Source organism: Chelonia mydas, chromosome 7 (assembly GCF_015237465.2).
Source record: "Chelonia mydas isolate rCheMyd1 chromosome 7, rCheMyd1.pri.v2, whole genome shotgun sequence".
NCBI classification, from domain to species: domain Eukaryota; kingdom Metazoa; phylum Chordata; order Testudines; family Cheloniidae; genus Chelonia; species Chelonia mydas.
Window position 1 is genome coordinate 20427836 of NC_057853.1, and position 15965 is coordinate 20443800.

At 40.8% G+C, this 15965-nt stretch overlaps 1 protein-coding gene across 1 annotated transcript in view; it reads right to left on the reverse strand.

Annotated features, from left to right (window-relative positions):
- The window catches only part of LOC102939649 (netrin-4), a 66933-nt gene that overhangs the window by 33694 nt on the left and 17274 nt on the right, over positions 1-15965 (reverse strand). Inside the window, exon 3 of the mRNA XM_007059957.4 lies at positions 8884-9147. Coding sequence (XP_007060019.1) covers positions 8884-9147 — 264 coding nt within the window. The remainder of the gene's footprint in view (positions 1-8883; positions 9148-15965) is intronic.

Here is a 15965-nt window from a genome sequence, read left to right on the forward strand (position 1 = left end):
TTGGTGGTCACATCCTAGATTCTTTTGGTCCACATCACAAAAGCACAAAACACGTTAGCAGGAGTGGCCAGCTCTGCTGGGGAGAGACCCGGAACTGGGTTTCAAGAGAGAAGAGAAGTGTTTTTTGTCATACCTAAAGTACATTATCAGAGATCTTTGGATTCCCAGCGCAGACATAACAGGTTAGCACCAGGGAGCACTGCCATGGCTGTGTAATGGAGAAACTTGAACACCATCTGTTCACACCAGTGGGCCAAATTCTCCTGTCACTTATACTAGTGTGTAAATCTGATGCAACTCCACTGACTGTAATGGAATTACTTGGGATTTGCAGTGGTCAAACCAATGTTTGTGGCTATAAATTCCTTCCTTTATCTCATTTTACAGTACTCAGTTAATATTAACTACTGATACTGATAAACAGTAAAGTACATTCTGGGTGATATTGTTATTTTTAGTTGGCGTGTGAGGCTCATGTAGCAGAGTGCAGGGAGCTCAGCAGCTGGTATACTTACATTGTTACTGTGGATATTCACCTGTACAAAACAACTGCCATGACCCTGGGATTTGCTAGAGTATCAGTGTGGCTTGAATCAAGTCTAATTTTGGACAGCTTGTATCGAATGGAAACCAAACAAACACCCTCTGAAATTTGCTGTACTTGACTCTTTGGAGAGATGTTGGTCTCAAATGGTCTTTGATAGTTTTAAACAGAGCTGATTATTTCTTCCCCTCCCCCATCTTTAAAAAGAAAAACAACCCCCTGAAGGCAATATAAGGAACATTAAACCATTTTACCAGCCCTAAGTGTATTTACAAGTGCTTCCAATCAAAGGTCTCTACTGGCAGGAGTAGTGTGGTTCTTTCACAGAAGATGAAAGCAGCAATTAAGTGATTAAAATAACCAAAAAAGCCCCAACCTACCAGTAATTAACCAGTTAAGCAATAAACTACCGTACTTTTGAATGGCTTACATTTCATTCTTAACCATTACATTTAATAAAAGGCTGTGTTTAAAAGTTAATACAGTCTCAGATAGGGAGTTAGTTTGTAACCCCATCACACAAAATAGTTTAAAGTCAAAGAAGTGGAGTAGAAGTGTTGCTTCCTACAAAGATGGTGTGTGTGTGTGTGTGTGTGTGTGAGAGAGAGAGAGAGAGAGAGAGAGAGAGGCTGCTCCCTGGCGTGTGTGTGGGGGTGTGTTTGTGGGGGGTGTGTGTGTGTAAGTAAGTAACAGAGAATGCTCTTTCAGGCCTTGATTTAGGAAAGCACTTAAACAGCCTTCCTGAATAGGTAAGTTTCCTGATTCAGAGCCTTAATCATTAATAAAAGAGATTTCCAAGACATTAATAAGAGTAATACAGCACTACATGTGGTTCTTGGCAGAGGGATGTGGGAAAGTATATTTTACTTGAATTTATAATCCTAGACTACATGCTCATTGTATGATAACCTGGTCACCAAGGGCTTTATCATGTTTGTTGCTACGCTGTACACCACAGCCACTCAAAACTTCACACTGACAGCATGGACGGAACTCAGATCCTCTTGCTTCAAAAGCACAGATCCTTATTTCAGCCAACGGAGAATCATAGAATCATAGACTATCAGGGTTGGAAGGGACCTCAGGAGGTCATCTAGTCCAACCCCCTGCTCAAATCTCCATTAGATGTTAGCTACAGGATTCATGACCCTAGGTTGAGAAGTTCTGATTCTAACCAGCAAAGGGCAGTGGACACAGAAAGATGCCATGCATTACAGTATATTTACAGGGTACAGTCAATAATATCAGTATGGGCTCAGCAAATTAGCCTTCTTTGTAAGGAGGAACGGGGCCAACAGCCGAATTTCATTCAGCGCTCAACAGTAGAGTGGGTACGTTCCAAAAATGAGGGCGCTGTGAATCAATCTGACCTGAACCCTCACCCAAAACGCAAACCCAAACACTGGTGATTCTAAAAAGTTTGATTAACTACTTTATTCATTACTTTTCATTTTTAAGTGCCCCTGCAATTGTAGCTGGAAGTTAAAGTGTCAAAATACCACTGGGTAGGCTTTTCTCAAGGTATTCTAGCCCATCTGGGAGTAGGAAGTAGCAGAAATCCTCTGAGGGTGCCTGCTCTTTGAGACTTTGAGCTCAGTTTTGGAGACTCAAGGAACTCAGAAACTTCAGAAATACTTTGCAGAGGAACTCAAACTACTGGGTCCTTATTTTAACTGAAATGAACTTCTGAAATGAACCTCTGAAACTGAGAGATCTGCCTACCATGGCCTTTATCAGTTTAATATCTGCTACGTCCTCTATCTGAAAGAAAAAAAGAAAAAAACCTGACCCGTTTAGTGCTGCTAGATGTACTAGCAGGGAATAGTCCACAAGAAATTCATACCAGGACAAATGCATTTTCCAGACTGGGATGGTGTCAGTCCCAAAGTTGGAGGGTATTTGAATCAGGGGTTTAGGTTTTCCCATAATAAAGGCGAGACTGTTTAGAACATTCTGGTCCGAATCTCAAACAATTCCAAAGTTTAGTGATGCTGCATTTTGGTTTGGGCCCTGTTTCTAGTGCCAGGCAACAACAGAGATTTAGCTTAACGTAGGAATGTTCCTCACAGTCTACATGAGATAACAGCAACTTGAGCCAAGTCCAGAAGCCCTTACTCAGATTTTATTCAGTCACTACTTAGGCAATATATCCATTGACTTCAGTGGGAGTTTTGCCTAAGAAATTCTGGATTTGGCCTTTTAGATGGGCCTGAACATTCATCTCTGGCCTTAGATTAGATCATTTTGGGGAACTTGACTGTCACTCAGGGTATATCTACATTGCAATTAAACACCCACTGCTGGCCTGTGTCAGCTGATTCAGGCTCACGGGGCTGGGATTACTGTGCTATTTAACTGTGGTGTAGACATTTGGATTTGGGCCCTGCGAACCCGAGTCAGCTGACACAGGCCAGCCATGGGTGTTTAACTGCAGTGTAAACATACCCTCAAAGCCGCAGTTTTGAAGTCGGTTCTCATCTGTGGCTCACAGGGCACCATACTGCATGGAGCCCTCTGCTCCACCACAGCTGCTCCTAAGAAAATCCAAGTGAACCTATCTGTGATGCTAGCTATGGCAGCTTCTCTCTCAGACAATATCTGAAACTTAGCCATCTTTCTTCATCCAACGCTCCAGCAGGGAGTCCTGGAAAAACATTGTATCTAACATGGCTAGCAAACATGCCAGGGATATAATGTTCTTTACGTGTGGTCCATGAAACTTAAACAAACTACTTATTGTTACATAGTCTGTGTTATCTCTTCCTGTTCTTTCAAATGGGGTGCACCAGACCCTGGAGTCCTAATTCAGTCGTTATTCAGGCAAAACAGTAGGGAGACCCTAGAACTCATTCTGAGGTAGACTACAATACATTAACATTTCTGATGATAGTCACCTAACTGAGGCTAATTTTTCCCCTAGCAAAAACTGCTCTTTGACTTGCCGTCTTCAACAGAGAGCAGCTCCTGGCAGCACTGAGTCTTGGAAGTCACATAGTCTGGCACAACTTGGATCCATCAGAGACTGTGGAAACTTAGTTGGAAGATTATCAGTGGAACAGCACAAGGTATTTTGTCAGGAGATAATATTTGTAAGGGGGATGACAGCCAAGTCACCAAGCAAAGTGCTGTAGAAAAACAAGTTTTACCGTATGTAACCCTTGTTTCAACTCCTTCTTACCCCAAACAAGAAACTGCAGATAGGGCCAGATCCTTTTCCCATTTAAATCAATGGGAAAATTTCCTTTGGCTGAAATTGTGTAGGATCAGGCCCAGAAAAAAGTACAATTCCCCTCTGTACACAAGATAATAAAGAAGAGGAACTGATGTCTGAGGCAATTCATGTGAATTTCCTGACAATGAGGGCACCAAAAACAAATAAAACACCCCCAACACTTGTCAACAGCCAGTGGTTCTGCACTGTGTTTTATAAATCATTTTTTTGGATACACAATGACCTTCCTTTGTCCCATCTTTATTATTGTTTCATTTGCACTAAAAAAAGAACTGGGAAATATTTGGCAAATGGACTGGAAGCTTGTGTAGAAGCCATTCACTGTCTGCGCTCTCTGTCTGCACTCTAAGCTCCTTTGTATGTTCTAGATGTACGCTAGGGGAAAGGTTGGTCTTAGCTACCATCTGTTAGCTAACTGCAACCTAAACGTGACCACTGTTCCTTGTGCCCTACAGTGTCCTACAGCAAGGCTCTCAGCACATCACAACAGCTATCTTTGCACCTCCTACAGAAACAGTATTTGGCGAGAGAGGGGGGAGGGCTACTTTCCACTATGTCCAGCAATGAAAAAAACACAGAAAACATAAGAAAGGTCCATCTAGCCCAGTATCCTGTCTTCTGGCAGTGGCCAATGAGAGAGAGAATGAACAGAACAGGTAATGATCATGTAATCCATCCTCCGTCTCCCATTCCCAGCTTCTGGCAAACAGAGGCTAGGGACACCATCCAGGTCCATCTTGGCTAATAGCCATTGATGGACCTATCCTCCAAGAACTTATCTAATTCTTTTTTGAACCCTGTTATAGTCTTGGCCTTCACAACATCCTCTGGCAAGGAGGCACACAGATGTGCCTGGTCAGGGCATTCATTCCTTTCTAAACTGATGCCAATGTCCTGCACTTACAACAAAAATGCTTCTCTGTAACTTTCATGGCATCACCCAGCTTCAATCAGTAGTTCTCCTTCACTGACATCCATGAAAGATCCACTCATGTAGGGTAGGGTGACCAGATGTCCCAGTTTTATAGGGACAGTCCCGATATTTGGGGCTTTGTCTTATATAGGTGCATATTACCTCCCACCCTCTGTCCTGATTTTTCACACTCGCTGTCATGTCACCATAATGTAGGGAGAACCAAATGTTGTAGCCCATGCAGAACCGAGAGAAGAATTCTGCCCTTTGAGTGTAAACCTAAGGATACTACAAGATGATGCATAAATCATGTTTCATATCTTTGCAGCATCTGCCAAATGACTTGGGGGTAAGAGAGGAGAAAGGGAAAACAAGAAAAAGGGTAATTGCTGCTGCAAAAAACCGCCAAATTTGGGATGTTTGCCCATAGATTTCTTGGCCATCACTTCTTCTCCTTTTTACTTTCTGCACTGAAATGGAAGAATGCGCAAAAGAGCTGGATCCAGGCTTTTCGCCTAGTCTTGTGTCCCACCTATTTGACTAAGGAAGGAATTTACAGGAACTATGTACAGAGAAATATGAGCGTAGTTAAAGAGATTATGCTAAATTTAACCTAGGAAATATCAGATGCTTCCAGTGAAATAATCCATAAAAAGCAAAACCCAGCATTGAGAGGAATAGTTTATTTAAAATGCTCGTATGCTCTGCATTTCCTATAAGTACCATATATTAAATAATCAAAAGATTTAAAAAGGCTTAACAATCTTAAATCTCAAGATGCCCATTGATTTTCTTTATTAATATGTTCAATAAAACATCTTCCGCCACACGATGGGCACTGCACCTTCAGGGAAATTGGTACAGGGATCCTGAAGCCCATCCTCAGTTCTCATTGAATCCTACCCAGGCAAACCACTCACCCTTGTCTCTCAGTGTAAGTACTAAGATACATACTTCTTGTTGTCTCCTGGGGTATGAGTCAGTCATGAAATCTATTTCATCAAAACTATTTCACCTTCTGCCCCATGAAGTCATTTGATGGCACAAAACCCCTGTTCCATTGAGACTAATGGAAAAAATAAAAAAAGAGACATCCAGTCATAGTTTACAATGACTGTGCCAACAGCCTGCACAATATTGTGTTTTCCCTTTTGACGGGTAGTGTTTATTCTTCTACCAGCTGTATTCATTTAATGAGTAACTCATCTATTCTATTTCACCATTTGTATATTAAACAGTTTGCAGTAGAGAATTTGTTCTTTAAACAGTGTTTTTTCTACAGTTATATCTTAAATGGGTCCACATTTACAGTGGGTGGATAACATCACCCAATGCTAGCATACATAAGATGCTAGATTTATACCATGGCTAGTAATGATTCAGAAAAAATCTTTTAAATATTGTGAAATTCATATGATCTTTATTAATTGTACAATATCTAACTCTAAAAATAGAAAACTTAAAAGACACCTAGGAATATCCATTCCAGAAGAAAAAAACCAGAATAACACAAGCACCATATACCTATATGGACATGAAATTATTTGTGGAATGGATTTCTTGCGTCTATAATGTCAGAGTGCATCACGAATAAAGTATGTATGGCTGCTTTTATTTTCAGATCCCATTATAGAGACAGAAAGCCTTATGGAAAACCACAGAGCTGTTGACTTGTGTTGCTGCTCCTGGTTAAATGGCTTGAATTCTTGGCCTGGAATGTATCTTTTTTGATGTCCTTGGATAACACACTATATTTGGTTAACATAATTCTCCCATGACTGTTATTATGGTTACTCCATACAATATGTACAGCGGAATCAGTATTTAGACAGTAATGGGGGCATTATTGGTAGTGAAGTCTGAATAGCAGCATTCGAACACCCTGCCCAGCTTTAAGGCTTTGATTCAAGAACACATCCTTATTCAGGAAAGCACTAAAGCACATACCACAGTGTAAATATGGGCTTTCCTAGATCAAGGCCTCGAATTTTATTCCAAAGTGACTGTTGAAGATTACATTAATTATTAATCTCTTCACTGTTCAGCCAATTAACATTCTACTGAAAACTATAGCACACGGTATCGTAATTGCTCTATTTGGACTGGAGGTGCATCCAGCTACCTGTACCTGGCATGTATAATAGCAGTGAAAAGGTTAGGAGTTTGTATCTGGTCTCCTCATAAAATGTAAAGGGCTACTGTGAACTAAGGTGGTGTCAGGTAAAGGGCGCACGGAACCTTTGAAGCGAATTGAGGCTTAGCAGCATTCAAGAGTGAACTTGTGGTATGTATGACAGATCCTTTTTATCCTAACCTGTTTTAAGCTCAGTGGAGGGGGAAAGAGAATCACCTTTACATTCTGAACCTTGTGCTACAAGAAGGTTAAGTAAGTAACAAAAAAATCTTACCAGAAACTTGGTAAATTTGCACTCATTCTGTCTTTTTTTTTTTTTTTAAGTTTGGTTATGAATCTTATCACAAGCTGATCCAAATGTGTCACAAAAAATAATTCCCAAGCTCCTTGCAAACCTGGCTTTTCTCCAGAGGTAGAGACGAGGCTGGGCTCGAGACCACCTGCGTTTCTGTTGAGACTTTCACTTCCTCTCTAGTCCGTTATCCAGAAAATAAAAGGGATGTCCTGCCTGATTTTTCAGTCACTAAACACCCACAGATCCCATTGACTTCAGTTGGAGATTTAAATGCTCAGCCCCTCTGATAATCAAGCCCAATAGTTTATACACTTGAGTGCACATGGGTGCGCAAAAGGAGAAGAAATCCCTCCAGATTGAAACTTGGGACGTAGTGTCAGCACTAGAGCAAATTGTTGGTGCAAGTGCCTAAAAGAACAGCCAGGTAGATATTAAAATTAAAAAGTGATTGGAGTTTATTACAAGCAAATATGTTCTCGGCCACATTTTGAACCACTAGTCCCACAATTGTGCCCCGAAAACATACATGCACATAAATAACTGCACTGGTAAAACGTTCGTTTTCTTTTTCTTTTCTTCTTTTTACCCTTTTTATGTTCCCTTTTATCGAGAATATTTTCTGTTAGAGTCACAAATGAGTAACAAATTATTTGTACAGAAGTCCATTGTATATCAAGACAAAGATTAGATTGCATGGGTCAAGCTAAGACCTTTCAAAAAAACCAGTAGAACATTGACTAATCTGCTGTGATTCAAGAGAAGGAACAACAAGACCAATCATGCCTCTTTCTTCTGGCCCTGGTATCTAGAGTCAAACTCTGCAGTGCCTAATCAAGCAAAATTTTCATTGAAAATAATTGAAGTATTCCACAATTATGAATTTGGCTGTAGGACTCTATAATTAAACCACTCACACAATCTTCTTCTCCCACCAATAATGCTTAGCATCTGGCTGAACCAACAAAACCCAGGAAGTTCAGAGGCAAAAGCTGAAGTCATAACCATAACACAACTACTTGTGCCTTGCAAATTCAAGGGTCTCCAGTGGTGGGGATCTCCGCTGTCATTTGCACTCTAATACAGTGCAAAGTAAAAATGGAATTTCAAGCAATACTTTTAATGTCCTAGCTTGCGGTCAATGAGATTCTTTGCATTGTTTAAAGAGAGATTTCCTTATGTGATTTAAGACAGATAACTAGAACAGATTTTAGAGTAGCAGCCATGGTTAGTCTGTATCCGCAAAAAGAAAAGGAGTACTTGTGGCACCTTAGAGACTAACAAATTTATTTGAGCATGAGCTTTTGTGAGCTACGCTCAAATAAATTTGTTAGTCTCTAAGGTGCCACAAGTACTCCTTTTTTAGAACAGATTTTGAAATTCCAGAATTTCACGGGCAATGTTTGGGTCCAAGGTTTTGGTTTATCTCCCTGCTGAGATACGAGAAGAGGTATATCAGCCACTATATTTGGATCTGGATCCCAGTTCAGATGTCAAACCTCTCCACAAAGTGTGGGTATGTTCAGATCCAGGGTTTTGGTTCAGGCCTATCTCTAACACAGATCATGTTTGGAACAGCTTTTAGTGTTATATAGCCCCTTCCATACTAAGAAGCAGGTTTAGGTTTCATTGATGTGGATTATCAGTGGTACCCTATTTTAAACTGTTATGGGGAAGATGGACAGGGTCTTATAGAGAAGCCTCTGTTTGTCTCAGGAAGCACAAACAAATACAAATTGAAGTAAACTAGTGAATTTCAAGAACTCACCACATTCTCTCTGTTCCCTGTCCGATTGGCAAGCTGGCATTCTTCTGCATGCCCATTACAGAAGCAACTTCCCCGGACAATCAGATCATAGATAGCATAGTGGGCAAACCTCTGGGGTTTCTCCAGCAATCCCAAGCCTTGGCAGGGACACTCCTGCCTTTTTAACAAAAGGAGGCGCAGGTTGGTGAGTTTCAGGAGGTCTTGGGCCTCAGGACCATATGGGTCTTCAATCTTGTTGGTTGGAGTTAAGGCACGATAGATCACCTAGGAGGCAAACAGAAAACACATCCCTGAGGAGATGCAGCACCCCTGTATATGTGCAGTCCAGACAAACGGGATGCTCAGGAAAGAATAATAGTTGCCATTTGGGAGGCTTCTCACAGCCTTAGTCATGGTTGACATGTATGAGGCACCAGGTAGTGACGGATTGTGACAACTCAGAGGAATACCAGGGTTGTAAATGCAACACTGTCCACTTTTCTACACCACTTTCCCCTGAGCATTTCAAAGCATTTTAAGAAAATACCTTCAGCCTCCCAATACCTCTGTGAGGTAGATAGTCTCACCATTCTAGAGCAGTATAAACTGAGGCACAGGGAGGTGAGGTAATCTGCTCAAAGCCACACAACTGGTCTGTGATAAAGCTGAAAATAGAATCCAGGAGTCATGAGTCAGTCCCCGAAACTAACAACCAGCAAACACAGCCTGTCACACCACTGTTAAACATTAGGATAAGCAGATCATTTTAAAGGCTGAGCCAAATTATTAATTAGGAGGGGCTAGAGAGAGAGAGAGAATCTGCAGTATTCAAACAGTTAAAATCCACAAATAAAGGCATCCTATTGCAGCTGGACATAAGAGGCAAGGTTATTGTTTGTTTGGAGTTTCCATGTTGCTGAGAAAGGCTATTCATATTACAGAATCCCAACGGAGTAATAGTTTTTTTCTTGGTATCAAGGCTCTGATTTTGTGTTTAACAAAGGCTGCAGGAATATGTCCTGTTTTAGCTTGGATTTCACTTTGACTCTTCCTCTCTTCAAGGTCTTTTTTTTTTTATATTGTGATGGTGAGTGGTGGAGATAGAGGGGTGACAGTGAACTAGAGAGCTGGTCGCATTAGTTCCCAGGCTTAGATTCCCTTTTCGATGTGCTGTCTCTGATTTGAGAGCTATTTTCTCCTCTGGCTGAGTTTTGCCATCATAGCAGAGGTACTTGCCCTCAGGGTTCTTTGGCCCTGCTTTATGAGTAGTGACAGTCTCTGTCTGACTAACCGTATTAGTGGAGTGAAAGCTTTGTTTCCATAGGGATTCCCTCTCCCTCTTTCTCTCTCCCTCTCTCTCTGGATTTTCTTTTTTTGTGGACAGACAAGTTTAAATACCTGCTGTGTGTAAAATATTTCTTCTGTTCCTTTTTGTTTGCAGGGGCCAGAAAAGAACTGGTGGTTTGTGCCTAACAGATAACTCTGTTGGGTGTCGATGGCACATGGGAGATAAACCCCCTTAAAATAACAGAGTCAGCTGCCTGACTCAGTAGCAGACCGACACCTGACAGAGTTATGCCACAGTGTCAACAGCACATTTCATGCCTTTCCACAGCATTTTCTATTTTATAATTTTCCCTTTTTTTTATTCTCTTCTTTTATTCTGCAGAGCCATCCACAAAGTTGCAAATGACCCTGTCTGTTCAGACCAGAGATGTCCACATTCCCTTGTTCAATGGAGATATGGGCAGATTGCCCAGCCTGTGCAACCCAGGTGCTTACATTCCCCTGATCAATGGAGCCATGATAAAATAGCCTAGTCCTTTCTGCCCAGATGTGCACATTCCCCCTGATCAATGGAACCATAAGCAAATGGTCCATTCTGTTTAGTCCATGGGCCCAACATTCCCCTGATCAATGGAACCATAGGTCAATGACCAAATCTCTTTAGAACAGGATCCTTCATTTGCTTATCAATGGAGTCATGGGCAAATGACCCAGTCTGATCGATCCAAAGATCAACATTTTTGGACTGATAGAGCCATGTGGGAATAGATTGGTGTAGTCACTCCTAGTTCTTAATTATACCATGTGCAAACCTAATACCTGACACTTCTCTAGAGCCTTCCAACATTAAGTGTCTCAAAGCAAGTTATAAATAATAACATATTAAGCCCTGAAACAACCCTCTGAAGGTCTCTTATACTGGCACAAGGGAGCTGAGGCCCAAAAAAGTTGATCAGTCTGTTTAATCTGTGTTCTCGTCATCCCTGTACAAGCTCCATTCTTCATATGTACTACCAAGCCACTAGGACACTTGAGAGACCACAAGTTTGAGAAAAAAAATATTTTAGTGGCATATTGCACTGCGACATGTCAGCTGAGGAATGGTGACTGGCATGGGGTAAGAGCTGGGAGATCTGGGTTCTAGTCCCAGCTCTACCACAGCCCTCCTGTATAACCATAGGCAAATAAGTTAACCTCTCTGTACCTCAGATTCCCTATCTGTAAAATGGAGGATCATAATACTGATCTACGTCACAGGCTAGATCAGGGATTGGCAACCTTTGGCACATGGCCCATCAGGGAAAGCCGCTGGCAGGCCGGGACGGTTTGTCTACCTGCAGTGTCCACAGGTTTGGCCGATCGCAGCTCCTGGAACGGCTTTCCCTGATGGGCTGTGTGCCAAAGGTTGCCAATCCCTGGGCTAGATTGTGAGATTTAATTCATTAATGTATGTGCAAAGATTTAGGATTTTCAATAGAAAAGTGCTATAGAAGGTTCAAAGAAGTATTTTTACTATAATTACATATCCTGAATCATATTTAAATCTGAGGGAAATAGAAGTGCATTGGCATATGCTAGCAATACATTTTGCCCTGTATAGTGTAATATTAGAAACCTCGTATATATTAGTGTAAGCCACATTTTTCAGGTAGTGATTAGTGATTTGGGTATCCAGTTAATTGCCCATCCTCTCCAGATATTAATAGGTATTCTATGTAGCAATGAGTTCTTTAGGCTGAAAGAACGGCTACAGGGTGCTAAGCTCTCACTACTGCTCTGCCTGCTGTCATGAAGGTGTTTTGCATTTCCTTTCTTAACCTGCCAGCTCAGAAAATACTCGGGCTCCTTGTGAATTGATTGTTTTGCAAATATTTTCATTTCAGGCTTTGCATCTCTTCAGGGGAGTTGCTTTGACATTTCCAAATCCTTTTAGAGCTCTGAGTATCTACCCATCAGCAGAGATGTTAATAGCTTTGGAAGTCCCATAGGGATCATGGCCTCCATTTATGGAACAGCAATATTCCGTTCCATCTGAGACACAAGAATTTGCTTACCTGATTTATTCATGATGTACTTCTGCTTTTTTAGAATAAGTTCAATGGTGAGATTAGAGTTGTTTATCCCAGTCTCTCCCAAAGAAAGATTTTTACAACATTAAAACCTAATTCCAGTGACATAACAAAAGTGAACTCATGTATATGTTCTTCCTGGGCTCAGCAATCACTGGCTCCTTGCTAGCCTTGACTATTACAAGAATCACAGAAACTGAAGGTCTGTCCACACTAGGGAAATTTGCACCGGAGTAGCTAACGTAGACATGTTGCACTGATCCAAAGTGGAGTTTGAACTGGTGTGACTTAACTCTGCAGTATGTCAAAGAAGAGCAAATCTTGCTTTACACTGGTGCAGTGCGTCATTAAGGGTTTGCACAGGTGTCTGGAGTGAGTCACCTGAATGCATGCCCCATTTTGCACTGGTGGAGCACACCTTTAGCGTTTGATTCCGTTTAGCTACACCAGTGCAAATTTCTCTGGTGTACACAGAGCCTGAGTTTCAGATTCTTCAATCCATCACACTCCCTGGAGGAGAACCCTGGTCCTTGAAACACTGAAGACAAAATCTGCTAGACATGAATGATTGTGTAGTTACTGTTTCTTTGTTGGCTATTATTATTTTTTCTGACCCTGCTTACATTTTATTATTGTTTTGTCATTAGTTGATCAATTGTTTTTTATATATGTTACGGTGAAGGCCAGTAGGCATAATTTAAAATACCGGTATTTATCAGGTGGGATCTGACATCCCATCTGATATATGTTTCCAGGAATAATTTATTAATAAATACAACCATCTACTAAAAATGTTTTTGCTAAAAAAAGAGATGATAAAATGTTATTTGTTTGTTTTCATTCCATCGGAAGGAATGAAGCCCTAGTTAGAAGCCAAATATATCCAATGATTGTATATATCACTTGTGTGCTGTATATAGATTTTTTTTGTGACTTAGGAAGACACTAAAGTCATTTCAATTAGTTACTCATTTTATATTGTATGAGGAAGTACAAAAAAAGAGGCAAGGTGTTCTTGTGGCTAAAGAGATCTCCTCAGACTTTTGGGTTTTATTCAAAGCCCTGCCGTAGACATCCTGCATGGCCTTAGGCAAGTCGCTTAGAGCCTGCTCCTGTTTAAATCCATGGGAACTTTCCCAGTGACATCAATGACCTCAATCACTGCGTGCCTCAGTTTGTCCATTGGTAAAATGGGGATAAGAACACTTCGCTCCTTTACAGGAGGTGAGGGGATTGATTCATTAATGTATGTAAAGTGCTTTGAGATTCCCAGATGGAAGATAAAGTGAAAAATATTAATTTTAACTATTATCAATATTTTTTAAAAGGTGGCCATCTAAATAATGTCTGTGCTGGTGGTTTGAAAGATCACTAGATTAGAAGTGGATCTATAGCTTAATAAACTTATAATGCCATGGGCCATGGAAAGAGACAGTCTACACTGAAAGCTCTCTATCAATTATCTGATGCTCTGAGATCTGACCTTATCATTAGTTTACAGGGCTGGGTTGTGCATTCTGAATTGTGCGAGGCAGATTCTTGGCATACAAATAGACATTTGACTTTTACATTTTGTTTACCTTACGGAAAAATTGATTTGTTTATTAGCTTTCCCTGGGTCAGTTGCAAGTTTGGCATCCCGACTATGTTCCTGGAAAAAGGTCAGGAGAATGTAATAAACAATTGTGTCGTTCCTATTATTCTGATGCCAACTCTTGATTCAAAGATGGCTTCCCAGTATGTGACATTCATCATAAGGATATTCTATTCCATTTAAATCCATCACTGTGGTATCTGAGTCTTTCTGCTATCACGCTTTCTGCCCTAAAGTTTTGAGTACCTTTCCCCAACATTAGTGTGTAGGTTTAGTGAGAGTTGTCTATGCATACCTAAAGGACAGAGTCTTCTCAATTTTCATTACAGATCCCACCCTGATAAATGCTGAGCAACTCCCATTTTCCACTGAATTTGATTGGAGTTGCGGGCTCTCAGCATCTCCTTAGAGGCTCTCAACATCTTATGGAAATAGATCGTAAGTCTTGAGTTACCCTTATTACCAGAAACTGAAATTGTAGCTGAAAGCTTAGTAAGGATTTTCGTGCTTAAGTGCAGATCTGCTATCGAGTGCTCATTCGTCACCTTAGTTCCCCCTCCCGCTCACACTTCTAATTTTCATCAGTCATTCAGCCATGATTCATAAAGATGGATATTATCCTTAGGGTGACCAGATGTCCTAATTTTATAGGGACAGTCCTGATATTTGGGGCTTTGTCTTATATAGGTGCTTATTACTCCCCCATCCCCGTCCCGATTTTTCACACTTGCTGTCTGGTCACCCTAATTATCCTGGTCTGCCCTGACCATCCTAACAGCCAGGAAGTTAGCAGAATCCAGTTCAAAACTAATCAAGACAGCCATCTTTAGGGGATGTGTTTTTCTGTTCACCAGCTACCACAGCATCATAGTGGATGATATTTTATCTCCAGTCAAGAGGGTCATCTTCATTCCAGAGACAATGTCTCAGATTCTTGATTTCTTGCCATTCACTGAATCCACGTTTTGCTTCTCCACTCTTGAGGCCGCTAATTCTGTTTTTTTAACATGATCTCCCAGCCTGCAGTAGTCAGAAAAGATGTGGACACAACAAAAGCTTCCCTCATAGCCTCAGGTCAAGGAATATGAGTCACGCATGCAGGGAAGTTCCTATGCATGCCCTCCTACAAAAGAAGATCCTTGTGCAGAACAAAAAATGGATATTGCAAATCATCGCTAAGATATGCTGATCACGTTGGCTTAATGAGGACAATAATGTCCCTGCACTCAAAGCATGCCCATCAGAAAGAAGCCATAATAAAAACTTCCATCAATTCAAAATGTTCTTCAGTAGTAGGTTGCTTGCAAGTTGATTTAGTTCTTAAGGGTGTAGTAAGCATTTTCACCTCTCAAATTTTCCTACCCTTTAACAGATGTTATATGATCAATTTAATGGAACTACAGTGCTAAATGCATTATTCCATCCTGCAATGCAAGAGTGATCTTTGTCCTGTTTCAGAACATCATTAGAAAAACACATCATTAGAAACACAAAGAAATTCCAGTTTTCTTTTTAGCCATTTGAGCGTCTCATTGATTCGCAGAACAGGTTTGCTCCAAATCCACGGCATTTCCATCCTCCCACTATGGACAGTAAAACTATGGAGCAATTAAAAAACAGAATATGGCAGTTTATTAAAGAAATATCTATGCATTTAATTTTTGTTTTGCACCTATGATCCAGTTAAACCCAGCTACAAAGTGACATCTTGGGTTAATTCTATGCTTTCCAACACAGTGAGGGGGCTGATACCTCTTCAACTTGCATTTGCTTTGGGCTATCTCAGTGAGCAAATCTTCCATTCAACATCTAGCCTTGTCATCAGTATGGTGGCTCCATTTTGGATTCAGAATATCCAAAACATTTCTCCTAAATTCACTTCACAAGAATATTTTTGAGTACCACAAGCTACTATCCCCATTCTACAAAGTGTTACATTCCATTTGGTAAGAATTATAAAGCACTATGGAAGGAGTATCCAAATTTTGGGCCACAATAGCAATTTGCCAGGAGTCTAAGGATCATACCTATGCAGGGCAATCCAAACAGTATGTCAGAGCAGCTTTCTGCTGCTGATGGTTGCTGTTGCTTGTTGGTGGTAGAGTAATGCATAGTCTTAGAGGAATGATTCATTGCTTAGAGGTCAGAAGACA